This window comes from Miscanthus floridulus, chromosome 12 (genome assembly GCF_019320115.1).
Source record: "Miscanthus floridulus cultivar M001 chromosome 12, ASM1932011v1, whole genome shotgun sequence".
NCBI lineage: Eukaryota > Viridiplantae > Streptophyta > Magnoliopsida > Poales > Poaceae > Miscanthus > Miscanthus floridulus.
In genome coordinates this window covers 2,286,348-2,307,747 of record NC_089591.1, presented here as the reverse complement: position 1 = coordinate 2,307,747, position 21,400 = coordinate 2,286,348, and the positions used below count along the sequence as shown (strand labels likewise).

Here is a 21,400-nt window from a genome sequence, read left to right as displayed (position 1 = left end):
GTAATTAGTTATTTTTTTTATCTACATTTAATACTCCATGCAAGCGGCTAAAAATTGATGTGATGGAGAGAGAGTGAAAAAACTTGGAATTTTGGTGGCATCTAAACAAGGCCCTAGTTGCATCGTGAGAATACAACATATGTAGTGAAAATGAAGATCTTTTTCCTTCAGCACAAAAATACCCATCTGATCAAATGAGAAGAAAAAAACATGGCAAATTTTAAAAATAGAACCTCTAATTGCATCGTGAATGTCACATTGGCGTCAAAGTGATACTAATAATTACGGTACCAAAGGAACACTCAATGAACCTCGGAATCAGCAAAAGATTGATATCGACAGTGCAATTTATTTGCAGCAAATATACCCGACACGCAGTGGCAAGGCAATGCAACGTTGTAGTGTCGGTTCAGTTTTCAGAGCGCGACGGGGCTCAGCAGCGGCCTTCCGGCGAAGAAGGCCTCGAGGTTTCCGGAGACGGTATGGAGCACCCCACGGATGGACTCCACCGTGGCGACGGCCTTGTGGCTCGACAGCACCACGTTGTCCATGTCCAACAGCTCCACCGGCAGGTCCGGCTCGTTCTCGAACACGTCCAGCCCGGCGCCGCCGATGACGCCCTCCCGCAGGCAACGCACCAGCTCCGGCTCGTCCACGAGCCCGCCGCGGCCCACGTTGACGAGCACGCCGCCTGCGCCCAGCGCTTCCATCACCTCCCGGTCCACCACGCGCCGCGTCTCCTCCGTCAGCGCGCACGCCAGCACCAGCACGTCGCTGTCCGCGGCCAGCGCGCGCACCGTCGGGAAGAACGTGTAGGGGCACGGCGGCAGCTTGGGCGCGCGGGAGTGGTACGCCACGGGGCAACCGAACGCGGCGAGCCGCCGCGCCACCAGCGAGCCGATGCTGCCCAGCCCCACGATGCCGACGCGCTTCCCGCTCACCTGCAAATAATAAAGGAGTCGGATTTTGGTTTTCCATCTTCTTCACCTGTCCATTCGTGCTAACTGAAATGAATCTGGATGGAGGAGAAATCAGCAGGGCGATTCTAGGCCGCTAGATAGCATGAATCAATCGGGAACCTTGCCGGCGAGCGGGTATTCGCCTAGGGCCGCCGCCCAGCCACCGTGCCGGACGTACGCGTCTGCGGTGGCAACGTGGCGGAGCGCCGCGACGACCAGACCAACGGCGGCGTCGGCGGAGTATGCGTCCCCGGCGTTGGTGACCTGGACCCCGCGGCGCCGGCACGCGGCGAGGTCGATGTGGTCGACGCCCACGGACGAGGCCACCACCAGTTCCAGTGCCGGGAGCGCGTCGATGAGTTCCGCTGTCACCGCTTCTCGGTGGCTTCTTGGGTCGCCGGCGCCATCTCCTACGCTTCTCGGTGGCGAAGCGGGAGCACGACACGACTGTGGACTGCGATGGAAAAGGCCAAAAGGGTACCGTCCAAATGGGCACGACTTTTTCTTTCGGAAGCAACGAACGAGGTACTATTACTACCGCATTTTCCTTTTCCTTTATCAATAATGTCAAAACGTACAACAACAGAATTTTCTCCATGATGATAGGTCTGAAAATGATGCCTGCATTGTTTGTTTCCTTCCCTCGAATTTGAGGACCTCTGCCAAGCTGATAACGCTGTCAAGATTCAAAACGAATCCTACAAACTTTTGATGTGACACCAAAACAATCCATGTCCCATCGTCATGAATTATAGACTCCCAAGGGTTAGGATAGGATCATACGTTAGAGTTCTATATGATCCCACAAAATTCGGATCCTAATCACATTCCAACAACATTTTTTTGTCAGAATTTAAAATTAAGTGATACTTATCAGAGGATAAATTTTTACATATATATGTTCAGTGTAACATGTTTTTATATTTCTTTTCACATATGTATACAGCAATAACAAATTAAGAAACATATGTTAACTAATATTGTGCTCCGTTTCACAATAATTATATTGATAGCATTCACTTTATTACTGTCTAATGTTTGATTGTTTTGTCTTTTACGTGAACATATAGGCAATTAGCCAGATATATATGTCATGTTTAAAGTACTTGCAATAACAAATCAAATGATGTTTCTCTCACTTTACTTAACTCATCAATATATTAATAAATATCTTTACTCAAAATGTTAACAGTAAAAGTCAAAGTTAGCAATCATTTTGAAATGAATGTTAGTACATATTGAGCCTTTTGAGTAGATTATTGAGGCCCTCTTTGGTTAGATGGGACTAGAGACCAGTGAATCAATTGTAGTCGCAAATGGGGGACTACTAGAGAGACTAAAGTGGGTTTGGGTTGTAGTCCCTTGAGGAGTGGCTATTTGAGGAGTTAAATGTGAGAAACACTATTGTAAACTTCAACTTTCAAGACAGACATATTTAAATTTTTACAGAACCTATATGAAGTTACTAAAATGTGATGGAATCATGATTCTACAGTCCGGTTCTATGACAAAAAAGAAACATCCCCTACATGAATCCACGTGATGAAAGGTGGATTGGAATCGACTGATGCACGTATCATATGAATATATGAATGCTATTGATCATATTATATACGCTACTTCCTTCGTTTCTAAATTATAATAATAAGACATCTTTGCACTATAATAATAAAGAACTGCATTGGTGGCCTGATTTGCATCTGGGCATAGATCAGAGTTTTGCATGCACAAATTAAAGAATCATGCACTATGTGTTTGACTTGGTCAATCCATGGATCAAGATCAAGAATGCAGTCGCGTGGCGTGACAAAGTCAAGCGGTTACCTTGGTGGCGAGCGGGTAGTCGCCGTCTGTGGCCCAGCTGCCGCGCCGGAGGTGCGCATCAGCGGCGGCCACCCTGCGCAGGACGGCGACGACGAGGCCCACGACGTAGTCCGCCGAGTCCACGGAGAACGTCGGGCCGGCGTTGGTGACGGTGATCCCGCGGCGGCGGCAGGCGTCGAGGTCCACGTGGTCCAACCCGACGGAGATCGTGGACACGAGCTCCAGCGCCGGGAGCCGGTCGATGAGATCGGCGGTCACTGGCCTGAGCCCCGGCACGAACAGGACGCGGGCTTCGGCCGCCGTGGCCGCGTCGGCGTCCGCGGCCAGGACGAAGCGGAACTGGCCCTCCATCACCGGGGTTAAGCCAGAGTCCGACGGTTGCGACAGCAGCACCAACGGCTTAGCGTCCGCGCCGGCAGCCGCCGGTGTCATCCTTCCGTTCCCGATTGGATCTGTAGGAGCAGAGGATTCGGTGAGTATAACCAATCATTCATTTACCTATTTATCAGCGATAATCGTTTACCAATTCAGGTGCAAATCTTGTTGCCAAACTCCTGTTACGTGACTGTCCTTACAATGATGACAGTTGGCACGCCATCAGACGGCAAACATGCTGCTCTGTTTGGTGGGACATGGCAAGATGCACTGCCGACCGCTCGTTCTCACACGCGCACTGAACACACAACCCTACCGCAGCAGCCGAACCGATGGCATCCGCCGCGACGGGCGCGGCCAAGCCAGGGCTCCTGCTCCTGCGCCGCACGGACGCCACCTTCACGGCCGCGCTGCGGGCGCGCTTCCGCGTCCTCGACTTCTACGCCTCGGGCGAGCCGCTCCGGGCCTTCCTCACGGCCGCCGCGGCGGAACCGGACCCCCCGCGCGCCGCGCTCGTGGTGGCCGGCGGCGCCATCCTAGTTGACGCGGCGTTCCTGGACGCCGTCCCCTCCCTCGGCTGCGTCGTCACCACGGGCGCCGGAGTGGACCACGTCGACCTCGCCCAGTGCGCGGGCCGTGGCGTCGTCGTCGCCGGCGCGGGCGAGATCTACTCCGTCGACGTCGCTGACCACGCCGTCGGGCTCCTCATCGGCGTGCTCCGACGCCTCGCGGCTGCCGACCGCTACGTCCGCGCAGGGCTCTGGCCGGCGCAAGGGGACTACCGGCTGACCTCCAAGGTTCGATTTTTTCTTTCTTTCTTTTTTATGGAACTTGGCTTCTTTCCCTCTTCATTCAGTTGATTGACCAGCTGAACACATACAACTAGGCTTTTCCCTGTGTGCCATTACGAAAGATGCTCTATTCCTACGTGTCATCAAAAAGTTCACACGAACCCTAAGGCCATGACACTAAACTCGTTTGTCCAACGTACCATTCCGTCCAGTTTTGCTCCTCACGGTGGGTAACGACGCAGCCAAATGACATAGATGCCCTTAGGCTTGAGAGGCTAGGCAAAAGCGAGGCGTCGCCGGCGCCGGCGGCGGCCGCGGCGGAGTTGTCGGAGTCGGAGTCGGAGTGGAGGCGAGGGGTGCGCTCGCGGCTGCGCCTCGGGGACGGAGAGCGGCCGACGGCATCAGCGTTCGAGTCAGAGTGGAAGCTTGGGGAACATTCGCCGCGACACCTCGAGGAAGGGAGCAGCGGCCGGTGCCGGCGTCGGCGTCGGCATCGGCTTTCGCATCGGAGTCGAGGTGCCCGCGGGGGGAACGCTCACGATTGGTGCGCCTCGGGGACGGGGCGCGGGCATCGACGTCGCTGTCGGGCAGTGGGCGCAGGCCCGACCCCGCGCCGTCGTCATAGAACAGCTCGAAGTTGTTCCCGCCGGTGTTGGCGGCGGCGGTGGGGGGAGGAGGAGCCGTCTGCGGCGTCGGTGGTGGCGGTGGGAGGGGAGCGGCAGAGCACGATGACGGGGTTGAACGGCGAGACGCGGGAGTTGGCAGCGCCGCTGGTGCCGCAACGGGCGCGGCGGGGGCGGAGGCCGGCGGCGACATGGTGGTGGGCGTGGTGGTGGTGGTGCACGCGGGGGCAGCGGAGGTAGGCTGCGTGTGGTGGTGGCGCACCCATCTCCTCGAGGAAGCCCCCGCCGCAGGAAGGGCATCGCGGGGGATGGGGAGGCGGGAGCGGCGGCGGCGCGCACGAAGCGGTCGCACTGGTAGCACCAGTAGGAGGAGGACGGGGAGCGGGAGGGGGAGGGGGAGGAGGGTGTCGCCATCGGGACGGTGATGCTGGTGGTGGACCGGAGGTGGGGGGAGAAAGCAAAGGTTTTTAACCGGCGAAGCCGCGGAGGTGGAGTGGGGGTGGGGGTGGGCCCACCCGTGGGGGAGGAAAAGAAAAGGCACGCAAGTGGCGTGGTCGTGGAAGTTGCCTGCCTGGCAAGTGGGGGGAAAAGAAAAGGCACGCAAGTTGAGATGCCCTTAAGGGCAACATGCATATTTTTCCTGTCCGGTCCCATATGTAAGAGTTGCCAAACGGTCAAAACTAAACAGAATGGAGACGGAATGACGTGTTAAACAAAAGAGTTTAGCGTCATGGCACCAGGGTCCGCGTAAACTTTTTGGTGGCATATAGAAATGAAGCATCTTTCGTAATGGCATACATGAAAAGGCTCACATACAATTGATTGGTCAGCTCAGCGGCAAGCGCGTAGGCATCATCGGTCTGGGCAGCATCGGCTCACAGATCGCCAAGCGTCTCCAGGCATTCGGCTGCGCCGTCTCCTACCACTCAAGGGCGCCCAAGGCCTCCGTCCCCTACCGCTACTTCCCCGACGTGCACGCGCTCGCCGCGGACTCCGACGCTCTGATCGTCGCGTGCGCGCTCAACGACGCGACGCGACGCATCGTCGGGCGCCGCGTGCTGGACGCGCTGGGCCCGGACGGCGTCCTGGTGAACATCGCGCGCGGGGGGAACGTAGACGAGCAGGAGCTGGTCGCGGCGCTGCAGGATGGGAGGATCGCCGGCGCGGGCCTCGACGTCTTCCAGAACGAGCCGCACGTGCCGCCGGAGCTGCGGGACATGGACAATGCTGTGCTGACGGCGCACGAGGCAGTGTTCACCGAGGAGTCACGCGCCGACCTCCAGGAGCTCATGATTGGGAACCTCGAAGCCTTCTTCGCCGGGAAGCCGTTGCTGACGCCCGTGCTTCGTCCATAGTGCATAGCATCTTGCGTTAGCTGCTTGTCCTCCTGTTAAACATCCTGGATGCTGTCTTAATCTTTTTTGTCCGACCATTGATCCCAGAACTCTGAACAAGTTCATACTTGCAGAGATTGAGAGTTTGACATTTTACTCTATCCTAAACAGGTTCTATTATTTTATCCTAGTTATGCTACACACTGGAGTGAAATTCCGACTTTCGCACTCTGTCTATGCTCAAATGAGTAGCAAATTAAATGGGTGATGACTTGCTGACTATAGAAATATATGACCTTAAACTAGCTAGTCGTATCATTGAATTGATCTCAGCTTTTGTTCCAAAAAGTAAATTGCTGCCGCATGTCCTATGTTGAAAGAGATTTCCTAATTTTCACTTTCTTTGAAGTATGCTAGTTTACTAGTTAATGGTGCTCTAGCAAGTCTGCAGTAATTTCGTGTTTCTGTTGATCACCCAAACTTGGTTTGCTTGGTTTTATACTTGTATTTGATCCGAATCATGTTATTTATGAGCACGAGAATGGTCAGACACTATAGGAAGACATGGTCTTTCCAGATTAAGTGTGTGGAAAGCTTAAAGTTGCAATGCATTTGTTTCATGTCCCTTTTGCGGTCTTCTTTTCTTTTTTGAAAATAGAAATAATTAGCCTATCTAACTGAGTAGTGGATGTTAGAGCTTGAAAAGAAGCCTTTTCTCCCACAAGGCACGATCAGGGCGACGCCGCCGCCGCAGACGCCGATGTCGTGGACATGGAGGAGCCAGCGGTGCTGCCTGCTGCTGCTGCTGACACAGCGGTGAAGCCAGGCACCACCGAGATGGAGCTCACCTCACCACCGGAGCCGACGACCGCCCGGCTGCAAAGTTTCTAGCTGGTGTTAAAAAAGGGGGCACAGCAGAGCAGAAGCAAAACAGTCAGATAGATTTTGAAATCTCAAACTCACTGTAGCAGACTCCGGGAGGGCGATGCCGCAAACGATTGGCAGATAGAGCATTCGCTCTGGGAGGGCGACGCCGCAAAGAAGCCTGTGCACGTCCCCGAGGAACACGGGACAAAGGCAGCCGAGCAGGAGGCCGTCGCCGCCGGCTGCCCCCGTCGACCGATCATCACGGGCGACGACGACGGCATTCGCACATTGCCCGCCCGGACGGTGTACTTTGATTCTTTTTGTGCTGTTGCGGTCACCGTACACCATAGTACCGTGTAACCGTAGCGAGATATCTGTAGATAATCGAGGTAGGATTCGGTGGATACACGAACTCGAACTCCGGCAACTCGCCGTGTTCGCCGCCGCCGTCGCCCTCAGGTACGGTTCAGGTAAGTGTTCATGTTCGAATTCTCCTCTCTCTCAACGATACAAGAAGGGGTCAAGACCGCCTCCCATCTTGGGCCACGCAGGGTCCCCGTTCACTTGGCCCATTCAGGTCCAGCCAGCCTGATGTTGGGTTTTCTTATACGATGAGGGCCGTGACGCCTTCCAGCCTGAATGCCATCTTCTCTGTTTTCTTCAGTCAGTTGCTCTTCTTCTTCAGCCGGCAGCTCTCCAGCATGTGCAGGCGCCATCACCGTGCTCTGATCTTCAACGGTGACATCTCTGCCTCCTTGAAAACCAGCTTGTCCCCAAGCTGGTGCGCGGGGAAACTCCAGGCGCAGAGGCGTCTCATCTTCCCAAGTGGATAAGGCTTGCGGTAGATGAGACCAGCGTACCAACACTTGTGGAATCATGGATTCACCATGTTGATGAAGACGACGACCCTGAATTTCGATAGGAACCTGCAGCTCAATAGTATTGTCAGGTAATTCTGGACTTACAAGGGCTGTAGGAGATACTGCCTGCTTGAGCTGAGACACGTAGAAAACTGGGTGAATATGACAGTCAGCAGGGAGTAGTAGGCGATAAGCAGATGATCCAATCTTCCCCAACATAGTAAATGGCCCAAAGAAAGGAAAGGCAAGCTTGTTTGAAGATCTTGGTGCCAATGATGTCTGGACATAGGGTTGCGCCTTGAGGTAAACTGAATCTCCTATCTGAAAAGTCCTGAAAGATCTACTTTTATCAGCTTGGTTTTTCATCATGGACTGAGCCCGGTGCAAATGTTGTTTGACTAATTGCTGCATTAGTTCACTTTCAGTCAACCATTTCTGAAGATCAGGAACTTGACAAGACTGGGTGATGTCAATTCCGAAATGGCGAGGTTCTTGGCCATACAATACCATAAAAGGACTTTTGCCCAATAATGAGTGAAAGGAAGTGTTATACCAGTACTCAGCAAGTGATAACCAGTGAGACCAATGAGTTGGGCAAGCATGAAGAAAGCAACGAAGATAAGTTTAGAGGCATTGATTTACTGCTCATCTTAAGATCAGTTCCTAGCAGCTTGAACAATTCTTGCCAAACATGGCTTGTGAACACTTTGTCTCTATCAGAAACTATAGCTTCAGGCAGCCCATGGAGTTTGAAGACATTGTTCATATATGTAGTGGCTACTTGGAGAGCAGTGAATGGATGAGATAATGGTAAGAAATGAGCATACTTTGAAAACTTATCCACTACCACTAAGATACAGTTGTAGGTAGCATATCTTGGGAGACCTTCAATGAAATCTAAAGTGACCATCTGCCAGGCACCATCTGGTATTGGTAGTGGAGCTAGTAATCCAGGGTAAGCTACTCTTTCATATTTTGCTTGTTGACACACTGTGCATTGGGCCACAAAATCTTGGACAGTATGCTTGAGTTTAGGCCAAGCAAAAAGTTATTTCACCCTCTTGTAACTTGTAAGTGACCTCATAACCTGAGTGACCCCCAAAAGCACTAGAATGCAGTGTTGTCATGATTTTTGTCAGAAGAGAGGGGACAGAGCCCACCCATATCCTTTCCTTGTACTTGATAATTCCATCCTTGAGAGCAAAATGCCCTTGGGGAGAATTGATAGAGAGCTGTGAAAGCAACTGAGTAGCTGATAGATCCTGAGTGTAGGCATCCTGTACATCTTGTAGCCATACTGGTCTGAGAACTGAAACTGCTGAGAGTTCATAAGTTGCAGTGTGGGGAGCTCTTGATAGGGCATCGGCTACCCTATTGTCTGTACCTTTCTTATATTGGATCTGGTATGTTAAGCCCATGAGTTTACTGAGTGCCTTGTGTTGCCATGGAGTTGACAGTCTTTGATCATCAAGATGTGTTAAGCTCTTTTGATCAGTAAGGATGGTGAAGGGTGCTGACTGTAAATAACGTCTCCAGTGTTCCACTGCCATAAGAATGGCAAGACACTCTTTCTCATAAGTGGATAGACCCTAAGCCTTGATGCCTAAAGCCTTGCTGACAAAAGCTATAGGATGTCCTTGTTGTTGGAGTACAGCTCCAATGCCCTTGGCAGATGCATCAGTTTCTACTGTAAATGGTAGATCAAAGTTTGGAAGAGCCAAAACAGGTGCTGATGTCAAAGCTGTCTTGAGAGCCTAAAAAGATGCTTCTATGATGCTAGTCCAAACAAACACAGTGTCCTTCTTCAACAAGTTAGTAAGTGGTTTGCTGATCAAGCCAAAGTTGGAAACAAATTTCCTATAATAGCCAGCCATGCCAAGGAAGCTTCTGAGATCTTTCAAGTTGGTAGGGCTTGGCCAATTCTGAATAATAGTGACTTTTTCTGGATCTGTAGCCACTCCTTTGGAGCTAATGATGTGTCCTAGGTAACACAGCTCCTGTTTGGCAAATGAGCACTTAGAGAGCTTTACATGAAAGTGGTGCTGTTGTAATAACTGAAGGACAGCCGTAATATGTTCTAGGTGTTCAAACCATGTCCTGCTGTAAATGAGGATGTCATCAACGAAGACAACCACATATTTTCTCAGTAAGGGTTCCAAAATCACATTCATTACTTCCTGAAAAGTGGCTGGTCCTCCGGTAACTCCATAAGGCATGACTCTGTATTCAAAATGTCCATTGTGGGTTTGAAAAGCAGCTTTGAACTCTTCACCTTGTTGCATTCTTATCTGGTAGAGATAAGAATCTACCCGAAGGATGCCACCCTTAGGTAGAGCCGATAACTTGACCTTAATCTAATTCGAGCAGTGGAGGTCGAACTTAACCGATGTAGCCATACTTGAACTAGATAAGGAACGATAACTAACTTATACTAGAGCTCGTAAGAGGTCGGCCGGGCCGATGCAGCCTTACAAACAAAAGTATAAGCTGTGACGGTACTTACAGACAAGCCGGAGGTCGACCGGATCGATACAGCCCTGCTTGTTGAAGAACTTGTCGAGATCTATATTACTCCTACTCCTAAGAGTTGGCGTGAAGCCGAGAAGGTAAAGACTGTTTTGATTGATTGAGAGATGTCTTTGATACAATGGCCGGGGGTTTATATTTATACCCTGGGCTAAGGACTAAGGACGTGCAAAACTTGCCTCACAAGATAATCTAAAAGAAAAGATACATGGACTCTAGTTTCCATTTTTTTAGAATCCTTGCTAACAAAGATTTCTTGACCGACGTCTTTTCATCTTGAATCCACCGTCTTTGCCAAATTGACTAGTTGTATGTATATGTAACAGCTGGACTATTTTTGCGAGCACTTCATTAATTAACCAAATAAACAATTCGACCACCTTCATGCATTACGTGACCATCAACCATTAATAACGCTGCTCTCGGACTCTTCTTGTCTCTTGTTGCTTTCCCATTTCTTCACGTGAGGAGCACTTGGTCTTCATATTTCTTAGATCAATACATGGCATATCTAATCCGGCCAGATACACGTACATTCAAGTCCCAACAAAGTACATGGTTGGTCACGTACGTGCTTCACATATATTCCAAATTCTCCTTCCAGCAAATATGGATATTTTATTTTTTGATCTGCCTTGCTTGTATATGGACCACATTACCTGGTCGATCAATTCCATTTTTTGTTCTCGTACATCCTTCCATATGTGCATGTGTCATACTCCTTCAAATGTCCAATGTACGAGCCTCTTGTCATTACATGCAGCTAGCATGTCGCAGTTGGATTCTGATTTATCCGCTCAATCTCTTTTCATCCAAATACATTAAACAATATCTCTTGATCAGCAATGGATACCGATCTGGCTTCAAAAACTGATGTCAACAGGCAAATATCCTCTATTATCTTGTTTTTGACATCATCGGCCGATCTCTCCTTTCCAGAGTAAGCTTACTAAATTTTGGTGTCAACGGTGTGCTTAGAGGACAGCGTGTCTAGTTCACTGCCGCTGCTCGTGTTAGTAGCACTGCAAGTTTGTAGTACAGGGTACAAACGGGTGAGAGAGGGAAAGAATCCCAAGTCTCTGGTGGAAAGAGTGAACGGGTGCTGAGAGCTCGATCGCTGCTCAGCCGTGTGTTCGTGTTGTGTTCTTGTGTGTTTATCTCATGTTCTGATCGGTTCAGGGTGATTCGATCGGTCCTCAATGGGTCGATCCCCTCCATGGGATGTCCTGCTTTTCCTTTTATAGGCTAAGGAAAAGTATGGGTTACAGCAGAGGAAAAGAGAAGAATCAGAGGGAGAAGAAGTCCTTCAGGATCGTCGTGTCCTTCTTCTCCTTCATGCGGGTCTCGCCGACCCTGTAAATGTCAACAGGGGCAGCTCCACGTCGCGGCCCTGTCCGTCACTAGCGCCACACGCAAGCGTCGTTTGCCGGTCATGGCATTCCATGCCGTCCCGGTGGACGTCGTAATGAACCGACGCGCATGTTAACATTCGTACGATGGTTAGGTAAAACAGCACCGACACGCCTGACGCTGTTCTTGATGTGAACCCTCAGGTATGGCCCGTCATGGCCACGGGTTACATCGGGGCGTGCCGGTCTCTTCCTTGGTGTCAGAGTTTTGACCTAGGCCCATATGCCTGGACCTCGAGTGGTTGGCGACGGTATGGGACCCCGTCGGGTGAGGCGGAGCCCACGGTATTGGGGTCGGGCGAGGCGGAGTGCGCGATCTCGAGGTTGGGCGAGGTCGGGCGAGGCGGAGCCCGCCCCGGGAGGTCGAGCGAGGCGAAGCCCGTGGCCTTGGGGTCGAGCGAGGGAGAGCCCGTGGCCTTGGGGTCAGGCGAGGAGGAGCCCGCCCCCAGAGGTCGGGTGAGGCAAAGCCCGCGTACCTGAGGGTCGGTTGGAGCTGTAGTCGCGCTCTTGACTGCTCGGATGAATTGATGTTGATGGTCATTAGGTTATCTCCAACAACAACACCCAAAATACAAGGCTCATTCGTCCTTTGGGTAGCGCTACAGGCAAAAGATTTAATATCTATTTGGCATCTTCTCCAACAACAAGATCCAAAAGTGAATCCTTTCTGCAAATGAGTTTTCAGGAGAGAGGATGCCTATATTTGGGTTGTGCCTCTCAGGCAATCCAAAATAAGTCTCCCGTATAGATACTCTGTTGGAAGCTGATTTTGGGTCTCTTACTACCTATTTTAGGTTTGGACGCCCATATGGGTTCCTTGTTGGAGACAGTCTTAGCTCCTCCTCTTCGGGTACCCTAGTATTAGTTACCGACAAATTAGCTCATGTTTAACCCTTCTAATTAGCATCTGAACGTCCAATGCAACAGGGATTAAACTTTAGTCCTCGCATCCAAACACCCAGACAAGTGTAGCTATACGGTGTTTGGATTCACCTCCTAAACTTTAGTCGTTGTCCCATCGGATATTTAGACACATGCATGGAGTATTAAATATAGACTAATTACGAAACTAAATGCATAGATTGAGACTGTTTTGTGGGACGATTTTTTTAAACCTAATTAGTCCATGATTTGACAATGTGGTGGTACAGTAACACATGTGCTAATGACAAATTAATTAGACTTAATAAATTTATCTCTCGGATTACTGACGATAATTTATTATTTTTTATTAGTATTCAAACACCCATCCTCATGTGACACCTTCTAGAGTTTAGTGACCGAATCCAAACACGCAGATGACACGACAGCAAAGCCCACACACGACACGACACGTTGTACGTACGTACGAGATGGAATAGAACTACCCCTCTCCTAGTATGCACACGGCACTGGCAAAGCATGCAACAGTCTACTCTCCTGGGCCTCTCTCTCTCTCTCTCTCTCCACTGTCTGCCACCGCTTATGCTGTTGCTCTGTCCCGCTGCTGCTACCAACGGTGCTACCGCCGTATGCTTGCAATGCAGCTGCATACGCGCGCAGGATTGTGATGCATGGCTGCCTCATCGCGGCAGGATTAATGTGCTGATGTATGGACCACATCATCTGGCAGGCAGGCACTGGCACGCAGTCCCCATCGTTTGGACGGCCTGCCGAACAGGTCTCGCCCACACTCCCGTCGTGTTGCACTGCTACTCTGCCGGGTCTACAGCGCAGCCGATTTGGATATGCCACGCGCCAACTATCACATTCTCCCATCCGTTACCGAGCTAGGCACTGAATTTCATGCAAGCGTCATGCTCCTCGAGGCATGATTTGGGAGCAGGAGGTAGAGAGAGCCACGGACTGATAATGATATAAAAAAACGTTCCTAAAATAAGTCAAACTTTTCTAAGTTTCGCTAAAGTTTTAAGAAAAATATGAACAATTATGCCTCGAATTAGATTTATTATGAAAAAAATTCACATAGTCAATTTAATGATACTTATGCGATATCCTAAGTGTTTGCAATCTTTTATATGAATTCGATCAAATTTAAGATGGTTTGACTCTTATCAAATACAAAGTTGAAGGTAGTGAGTTAGAGGTACATATAGACTATTAGCACCTATTCGCAACTCTAAACTTGCTAATGGAACTAATAGTCAGCAGCATCCTAGCTAATAACTCACAGGTTTATTAGCAAGTCTATTTGAACCCACTAGTACTAATAATTTTGGCTGGTATGATAATGGATAAAAAACGAGACTAAATATATCTCCTGTGTCAAGTTCTTTTGGGAAATAAAGACAAGGACAATACAGAGTCATCATTAACGAGTACACGTGTCTGCGGTAATTGTAAATAGTTTTGTTGGACTATAGATAAACTGGCATTTGTTTAATTTGTTGGATGGAGGAGCCCCGTGAGCATCAGGCCCATTAGCCCAGCATGATAGGTACTGTAGCATGCAAGAGTCTCAAGGAACGAGGCCCTAGAGTTTCCAGCCCGGCGTTGACGGGCAGAGATTCCAGGCCGAAATACCACTTCGCCAAAAAGAAAAACAACCACAAACCATTTTTTGAATTAATTTTTTTTTTGGTGAGGGGGGAGCTTCTAAAACAGTACTGTAGAAAGTAGTACATTTTCAACCAAAGGGACACGATATTATTACTCATAACGAAAACATAATATAGTAATGGCCTAATGGGAAGTTGCAGATGGGCTAGCTAGCTAGGCTATCTCTCCCTCACGTACGTAGCTATTAAAAACAAAGGTTTACTACAACAATGCTTTTTAATTCGTTAATTAAATAAAATAAATAAATATTCATGTTTTCCAAATGATGTCCGTGGGTCGTTGCAGTGTATATATATATATATATATATATATATATATATATATATATATATATATATATATATATATATATATATATATATATATATATATATACATATATATATATATATTGAGGAGAGGAGAGGTCGCGCGAGGAGCCGTGGACGTCGAGGAGAGGGAGGAGGGCGTCCCGGACTCCCGGTCCCGCGTCCGTGCTCGCCTCGCTCGACGGCCGACGCGAGGGAAGGGGAGGGGGCGTCCGCGGCGCCAGCGCAGAGGTGAGATGAGGAGTAGCGAGAGCGGCACTGTAGGTCTGCAGCGTGGGGAGGGGATAGGGGGCTACGTGGGGGGTGGGGTGGAGGGAGTTAGGGTTCGGGGTGGGGGGCCTGGGGCTCTTAGCAGGCTGGTATCGGGCCGCGCTCTGTGGACCAGGCCATGCTCACCCATTTGCTTGAGTAGCGTCCCAGCCACGGCCTGCTCCACCGGGTTAGGCCAAAATAGCGTGCTTCATGCCGGGTCATCGTGCCTCGGGCTACATGGACATTTATACATATAGCATCTCTTCCTGAGTTCCTGTCCACGACGTAACATACTCAGCAGCCCTCTGCATGCATGAGTGTGTCCATATATACATAAAAGTCAAGGTACGTAACGTACTATACGTGGCCGCCGCCGCCGCCGGGCTCACCCTTGATCGAGCTACTCGATACCTAGAGAGAGAGTCGCGAGACACTATGATTAGTGGGCTTAAGCATTTATACCCCTATTTTGAAGCGATACGGTGGTTTTGCCCTCGTTTTTAACCGTGATTTTACCCCTGCGATTTCAAAGCGAAGGAAGACTTTAACCCTGGTCCGTAAGGTCCCTCTAACGGTGTTAACTTTTGGACAAAAGGACAAGCTTGCCCATGTGTTTTTACACCGGTTTTATTATGATATTTATGTTTTTACCCCCCCCCCCCCCCCTATTTTCAGATCAGCAATTGTCATTTTTTATACGGAATTTGTAGAAAAAAATCGACAGCATTTTCTATACACGGTGAGGAAAGGGAAGGCAGGTTACCAGCAGTCCAGCAGTTAAGAAAAAAAGAAATGCAGCATATCTGTTACTAGCAGTCTTCCATACGAAAAAGAACATGTTTTGCAAGAGCTACATGAATTAATCAGATCCGGAGAACAGAGATGCCTAATAACTAATATACTGTAGCACGGCAGGGAAGCGAGCGGTGGAGCCTGGAGCAGGAGCAGACAGTAGAGCTGCAGCCGCACGCAGGCGATCCAGCTCCATCGTTGGAATTGGATCGGACACACTCGCCGCCTACACAGCTGATGTGGATTTTGGAGCCACGTACATATATTGCCGTGCGCCAGCCAGCCATACATTCCCATCCGTTACCTAGGCACTGATCGAATTCCATGCATCCAGCAAATAACGGCCACGGATGTTTGACCTCTGTCCTGAATCCAACTCATCAATATCTCCTGTGCTAATGTTGTGATGTTCGACTATTATCTCTGAATACAGGTTTATCGTGAGATAAATGTTCGTTAAATTTTTTTTTATTGAAATGTATCCATGTGAAATTTTGTTTTGAAGAGTTTATTGCAAGGGACACGATGGTGCAATCGAATTTTAGTTATGATATTTGGTTTAGGGGCTATGACTTTTTTTACTTAGAAAAAGCATGAGCGATGTGATGTCAGCTATTTTGGATCACTACTAAATAGAGCAGAAACGGCCCAATTTCGAGAGAGAGAGAGAGAGAGAAAATAATAATAATTGTGGAGGGAGTGGGTCGGCACCTAGGGTCCTCCCTAGCTAAGCTAGACTCGTGACGACGAATTGAAGACGATACATATGATGAGATGCGCATGCTTGGTTTTAATTTGCCTAAAGCGAGTAAGTGACCAATGCAACGTACGTACGTTTATCTGAAGCCCACCCTGCCTGTAGCTAGTTGATGGGCCACTTGTGTTTGCGTTGAACTTTGATCAAAATTAGCAATCATTTGGTTGGGTGCCAAATTTTGGTGTGCCTAGGTGTTGCCGGGCCGGCTGGATGGAGAGGATAATCGGACGATGGATGAATGATGAATGCTTCCGCTTCCGGGGAGTTGCTGGATGTACGTCCAATCTAGTTGCATGCCTCGATCCCAGCAATGGAAAACGAAGCCACTCTGCATGGAATTGGATAAAGCGGAGCGGCCGGCAGGCATGCATGATGCCTTGATCGAGACCCGCCGGCAGCAGCAGGCCAGCCGTCGAGATTGGGCACTAGGCAAGTCGTTTTCTGCTGCAGCTTGCGTTGCGTTGTTCTCTTCCAAATACCTGACTCTGTGTTTCTGTATCACTACTCCTTCATAACATACAGCAGGGTCAACCACCTTTAGCAAGCTTCAAGCTTCGCTCACCCTGCATGATGGTCAATAACTATACCCGTACTACTAGTGACTACTGCTCCCGTACTTGGTTTGGATCCATGCATGCATGCACTCCCCCATCTCCTACGTATCACATGCATGTCTCTGTTGCATGAATAAATGCAGCATCTATATCATTTTGTCTTGCATGCCGCTCGCTCCAGATTCCAGAGAGCGTGCACGATCCGCCCGTGACATGCCTCTCTCTCTCTCTCTCTCTCTCTCTCTCTCTCTCTCTCTCTCTCTCGGTCAACTACCCCAACCTGCATGGAATCTCTTATCATCGTCTGGCTGGCTACCTGCTGGACAATCATGCATGGATGTGAATATGTAATACACGACCATGTCTCGTGCAATCGAACGAACGAAGGGATTGTTTCGTTCCCGACCACGGAAAGTCACGCCATATTTGAAGGGCGTCACAAAATTTCATGTAGATGTTTGGTTCACGATTAGACGTAGGCGGTCACATAGATTTGCACTTCAAACGGGTCCATTAATCTCACCATGGATTGTGGCGTCCATTTTCCGTGCCACAATACTGTGGGGCGCGCCCGCACCTAGAACACGTGGCCAGTTGCATGTGGTAACCAATGCAAGCGGCCCGAAGCCCCCTTGATCGAGGATGAGGTTGGCCTGGCTTCAGTCACTATTGAATTCAAGTTCTTTGTCGAGTGACTGAGGCATTCGGCAAATGTTAAATTACAATCGACAAAGCCTTTGTCGAGTGCGGTATTCGGCAAAGAACACACGGCAAAAATTTGATCGGCAAAGCCCTCTTTGCCGAGTGTTTTTTATCAGGCACTCGACAAAGGCTTTACCGAGAGCCCCGGGGGCACTCGGCAAAGAAAAGCGACCGTCACGGCGCCGGCCACGTTGACGGTCGCTTTGCCGAGTGTCAACCCTGCAGGCACTCGGCAAAGATTTTTTATTTTTTTAAAAAAAATTCTTTGCCGAGTGCCCTCTATCCGGCCCTTGGCAAAGATGTTTTTTCCCTAAAAATTCTTTGCCGAGTGCCCTCTGGCCGGTGCTCGGCAAAGTTTGAATTTTTTTTTAAAAAAAATTCTTTGCCGAGTGCCCTTTGGCCGGCACTCGGCAAAGTTTGATTTTTTTTTTAAAAAAATTCTTTACCGAGTATCATGGTCATGGCAATCGGCAAAGCTAGAAAAATGGTTTTTCGAGCGCCCATTTTTCCAGCTTTGCCGAGTGCTGCGACCATGTCACTCGGCAACGGGGTCCTTTACCGAGTGCAACACTCGGCAAAGTGACCCAAAACGGCAATTTTTAAATTTTTTTTTACATTCCATCATAACAAATAAATTCATACAAACATATATCACATATATATCTCATCCATCACATATATATCTCATTCATTACATATATATCTCATCCATCACATATATATCTCATCCATCCACACATTCATCCGCACATACCACATTCATCACAATATATATCACATATATAATAATATGTGCTCAAGTCCATCCAAATAAATCCACAAGTCAATCACAAGTCCATCAAAGTCCATAAGTGCATCACAAGTATATCACAAGTCCATCACCAAGTGAACAACAAATGAAAAAATACAACATGCACTCATCTCGGCCACTGCGACTGTGGTGAAGGCCCAGCTCCATCATTCGGAGGTGCATAAGGTGGATTATTCGAACCACCGTCAGATGGAGACTGCATAAAGGAGAAAAGATTGCATGTGAGACAAGATTGTTTGGATAGCTAATCTAGGAAGGTAGAGGCCATACAAGCAAAGCGCAAGTGAAAGTAAAAAACTTTCATACTCATAGGAGTAGCTGCAGCTGCAGGACGCGGAGGCAGAGGTGGAACTAACAGCCCAGCTGGTAGAGAGAAGCCCACACATTGTCCAAGCCCTTGTAGGAACTCCGTAATGTCTGTTAGCCTCTGCGCCTGGGCCTGCCGCTCGGCCCTCTCGGCCTCCAGCTGGGCCACCATCCTCTGCTGCCCGGCCTCCAGCTCCTGACGTTGCCTCATTTCTTGTTCCAGCCGGGCCTGTAATATTTCACTCCAATGTTTCAGTAATGCAAAGCTAATTAAGGTGTGTAAAGATCAATGTATGATGAGTAAAATAGGAATAACCTCGAGTGCGTCGACCCGGTGCTATGCAACGGTCGGCCGTGTGCGAATGGTCGGGCTCTCGCTCGTGCTCCATACTCAGATCTGGGAGAGAGAGGGAGTAGAGGCCGTGTTGATGACGCCATCGCCAAGCCAGAACCGCCCATGCTTCTTGCCTTGCCCCGCCCTCATGACGGCCTCTCCATCGAAGTCCTGGGTGCTCGGATCATGGTCTGACCCATGGAGCGACCTCACCACCTCAGTGTACTCACTGATGTGGGAGTGGATGCTTAGGTTTGTGTATGCCTTGGGTGGGTCCTCCAGGTTGAAGGAGATGTCGGACGTCGCCTTGCCCTTGTGGGCCATACACCATGCCTGGAAGTCCAAGCAAGCCTGGCCACTATGTGATGCCGACTGCGAGAAAGACAGCACGATGATTAGAAATCAGGCAGAACTAAGCGTTACAATAGATAAATGAATTTGCGTACACATGCTTGTTTGTATCCGGCGAGGCTACGGCTGCCTTGATGGTGTGCTGGACCTTGCATCTGCAAACGATGGTTCCGGGCATCCCTATGCATCTTGAGGTACTCCTCCGTGAACCACCTCTCCACCATCATCGCCCAGCACTCGGGATACGCTTGGCACCACCAGGGAATCATCTACACGTCATCAAGTATTGGACATATAAGAAGATCAAATTAAACCAACTTAATCTTAAAACGAATCAATATTGATGTTCTTCATTTACCTCAAGGTACTGCTCCCGGGTCAGCTGCATCTCTCTTGCGTCTTTCTTGGTTTTCCTCTCTCCAAGCTTCGACCCGTAGTAGGTTACAATGGCCTGGATGCGCACCTCGTGATGCATGTCGGTGATGAGTTTTTTACAGGCTTTGGTAGTCACCTGCTCCGCCCTGGCCTCAAATCCCTCCTCGCATCTGTAATAAGTCTGCATACAAAAGCGATATATCCATTCATTATTTCAAGAAAAGTCCAATGAATGCGACGTATTGAGCAATGTTGTGCGAGGGAGACTTACCCAAAACTCTGCCTTCACTCGCGCCGCCTTGTTGGGGTACTCCGCATCGAGGGCGACGGTGTAGTGGTCAAACGAGTAGGTCGGCTCCGTCTTCGATGCGTATGTGACAATGCCAGGGAAGTGTTGCCTGCACAGAAGACCCAGGATGCCGTTGACTAGCCGTGCGCTACCACCCGACACAACCACCCAGTTCCTGCACAAGTGATTAAGAAAAATTATTAGTTTTTTTCATCATATCATATGAAGTAGTGGTGATAACATATAAAGTTACTTACTTTTGCCCTTCGGGGCGAATCACTGGGGGTTGGTGAGGAAGCGGAACCTGTGGGAGGCTCGCGGGACCTCGCAAGTAGACACTCGAAGAGGAGTCAGAGGAAGCGGAACCCTCCTGGGGCACCTGCTCCTCCTCCTCCTCCTCCTTGTCCTCCTATGCCTCCTCGGCGTCCTCTTGGGGCACCTGCTCCTCCACATCCTCCTCACGCGATGGGGCGGTAGGCGATGGCTCCCTCCTGCGTCTGCTCCTCCTCCTTCTCCCACCGCCCACCATCTTTTTGTAGTGTGCAAATGCTGAGATTCATGGAAATAATTCCTAAGTTGATCCATAGTATTTCGATAGATAGTAGTTTTGACTAGAACTTATATATGTAGCATTCATATCACTCCATAGATCAAAATCTAACTACAACGTACCGAATCTAGTACTGAACACGACTGAATCTAGTATGCATATTTTCTAGCATGATGACTGGTGATGATAACATTGTATATTTTGTTCCATGCACACGCATGTGCAGAGGGAACTAGCTGCAGATGACGGCCATGGCTCATGGACGTGTCATCACAGACCCGACTTTGATGCGTTGCCATTGGAAGATCGGTTCTTCTGCTTGCAGTGACGACAATGGTGACACGCGTGAGAGCACTCCAAGGCCACTCACCATGGATAACTGTTTACTAATTCATTTCCTTCCATTTCCATTCCCTTTTGCATACACATCCATTCTAAATTACACGACATAAGTCCAAATTTGTAAAAAGATATTGTTAATAGGTAGAGCATAAACCGGTGAAAATAGAAGAATTCATCTCATGTCATTTCTAGGAACATTTGACAACAAGTACCATAGACTAAGACGTATGAGTATATGACAGAATCAAACTGGGGAAACATCGCATTCTGAAGGCAACATGAATGTACAGTTGTGCACATAGCAAACAAGTTCATAACAAGTCCATAGACATAATCAAACGTTTACTGAGCAGTATTTAGTTACAGAAAGCAACTGGAGATCATACTCGCAATGAGCACAGGCTATTACTGTAAATTCTAGGTTTCGTCAAGCACAACATAGCAATTATAACCAACTGAACATCGCACGTCAAAGTCAATAGGAAATTTAGGGGGTGAGGCGCGTCCGGCTCACCTCGGCGACCTCAACGACACCGGCCTGGTCGACGAG

General features: G+C 49.2%; 2 protein-coding genes across 4 annotated transcripts; one reads left to right on the top strand and one right to left on the bottom strand.

Moving 5' to 3' along the window:
* Positions 1 to 244: 244 nt before the first annotated feature.
* LOC136496564 (glyoxylate/hydroxypyruvate reductase HPR3-like) lies at positions 245 to 3,454 on the bottom strand. Of its 2 annotated transcripts, XM_066492276.1 has the most exons (3): positions 3,307 to 3,454; positions 2,784 to 3,235; positions 245 to 941 (listed from the first exon to the last, which is right to left on the bottom strand). In XM_066492276.1, exons 2-3 carry the CDS (start codon positions 3,213 to 3,215, stop codon positions 417 to 419), a joined length of 957 nt encoding a protein of 318 aa, XP_066348373.1. In that variant the 5' UTR covers positions 3,216 to 3,235; positions 3,307 to 3,454; the 3' UTR covers positions 245 to 416. The 2 variants fall into 2 exon arrangements, with proteins under 2 accessions (XP_066348373.1, XP_066348374.1); XM_066492277.1 differs by lacking the exon at positions 3,307 to 3,454 and having other exon boundaries at positions 2,784 to 3,251.
* Positions 3,137 to 6,165, top strand: LOC136496563 (glyoxylate/hydroxypyruvate reductase HPR3-like). Of its 2 annotated transcripts, none has more exons than XM_066492274.1 (3): positions 3,137 to 3,255; positions 3,370 to 3,955; positions 5,408 to 6,165. In XM_066492274.1, the coding sequence occupies exons 2-3, from the start codon at positions 3,491 to 3,493 to the stop codon at positions 5,945 to 5,947; spliced, it is 1,005 nt and encodes a 334-aa protein (XP_066348371.1). In that variant the 5' UTR covers positions 3,137 to 3,255; positions 3,370 to 3,490; the 3' UTR covers positions 5,948 to 6,165. The 2 variants fall into 2 exon arrangements, with proteins under 2 accessions (XP_066348371.1, XP_066348372.1); XM_066492275.1 differs by having other exon boundaries at positions 5,403 to 6,162.
* Positions 6,166 to 21,400: the final 15,235 nt, after the last annotated feature.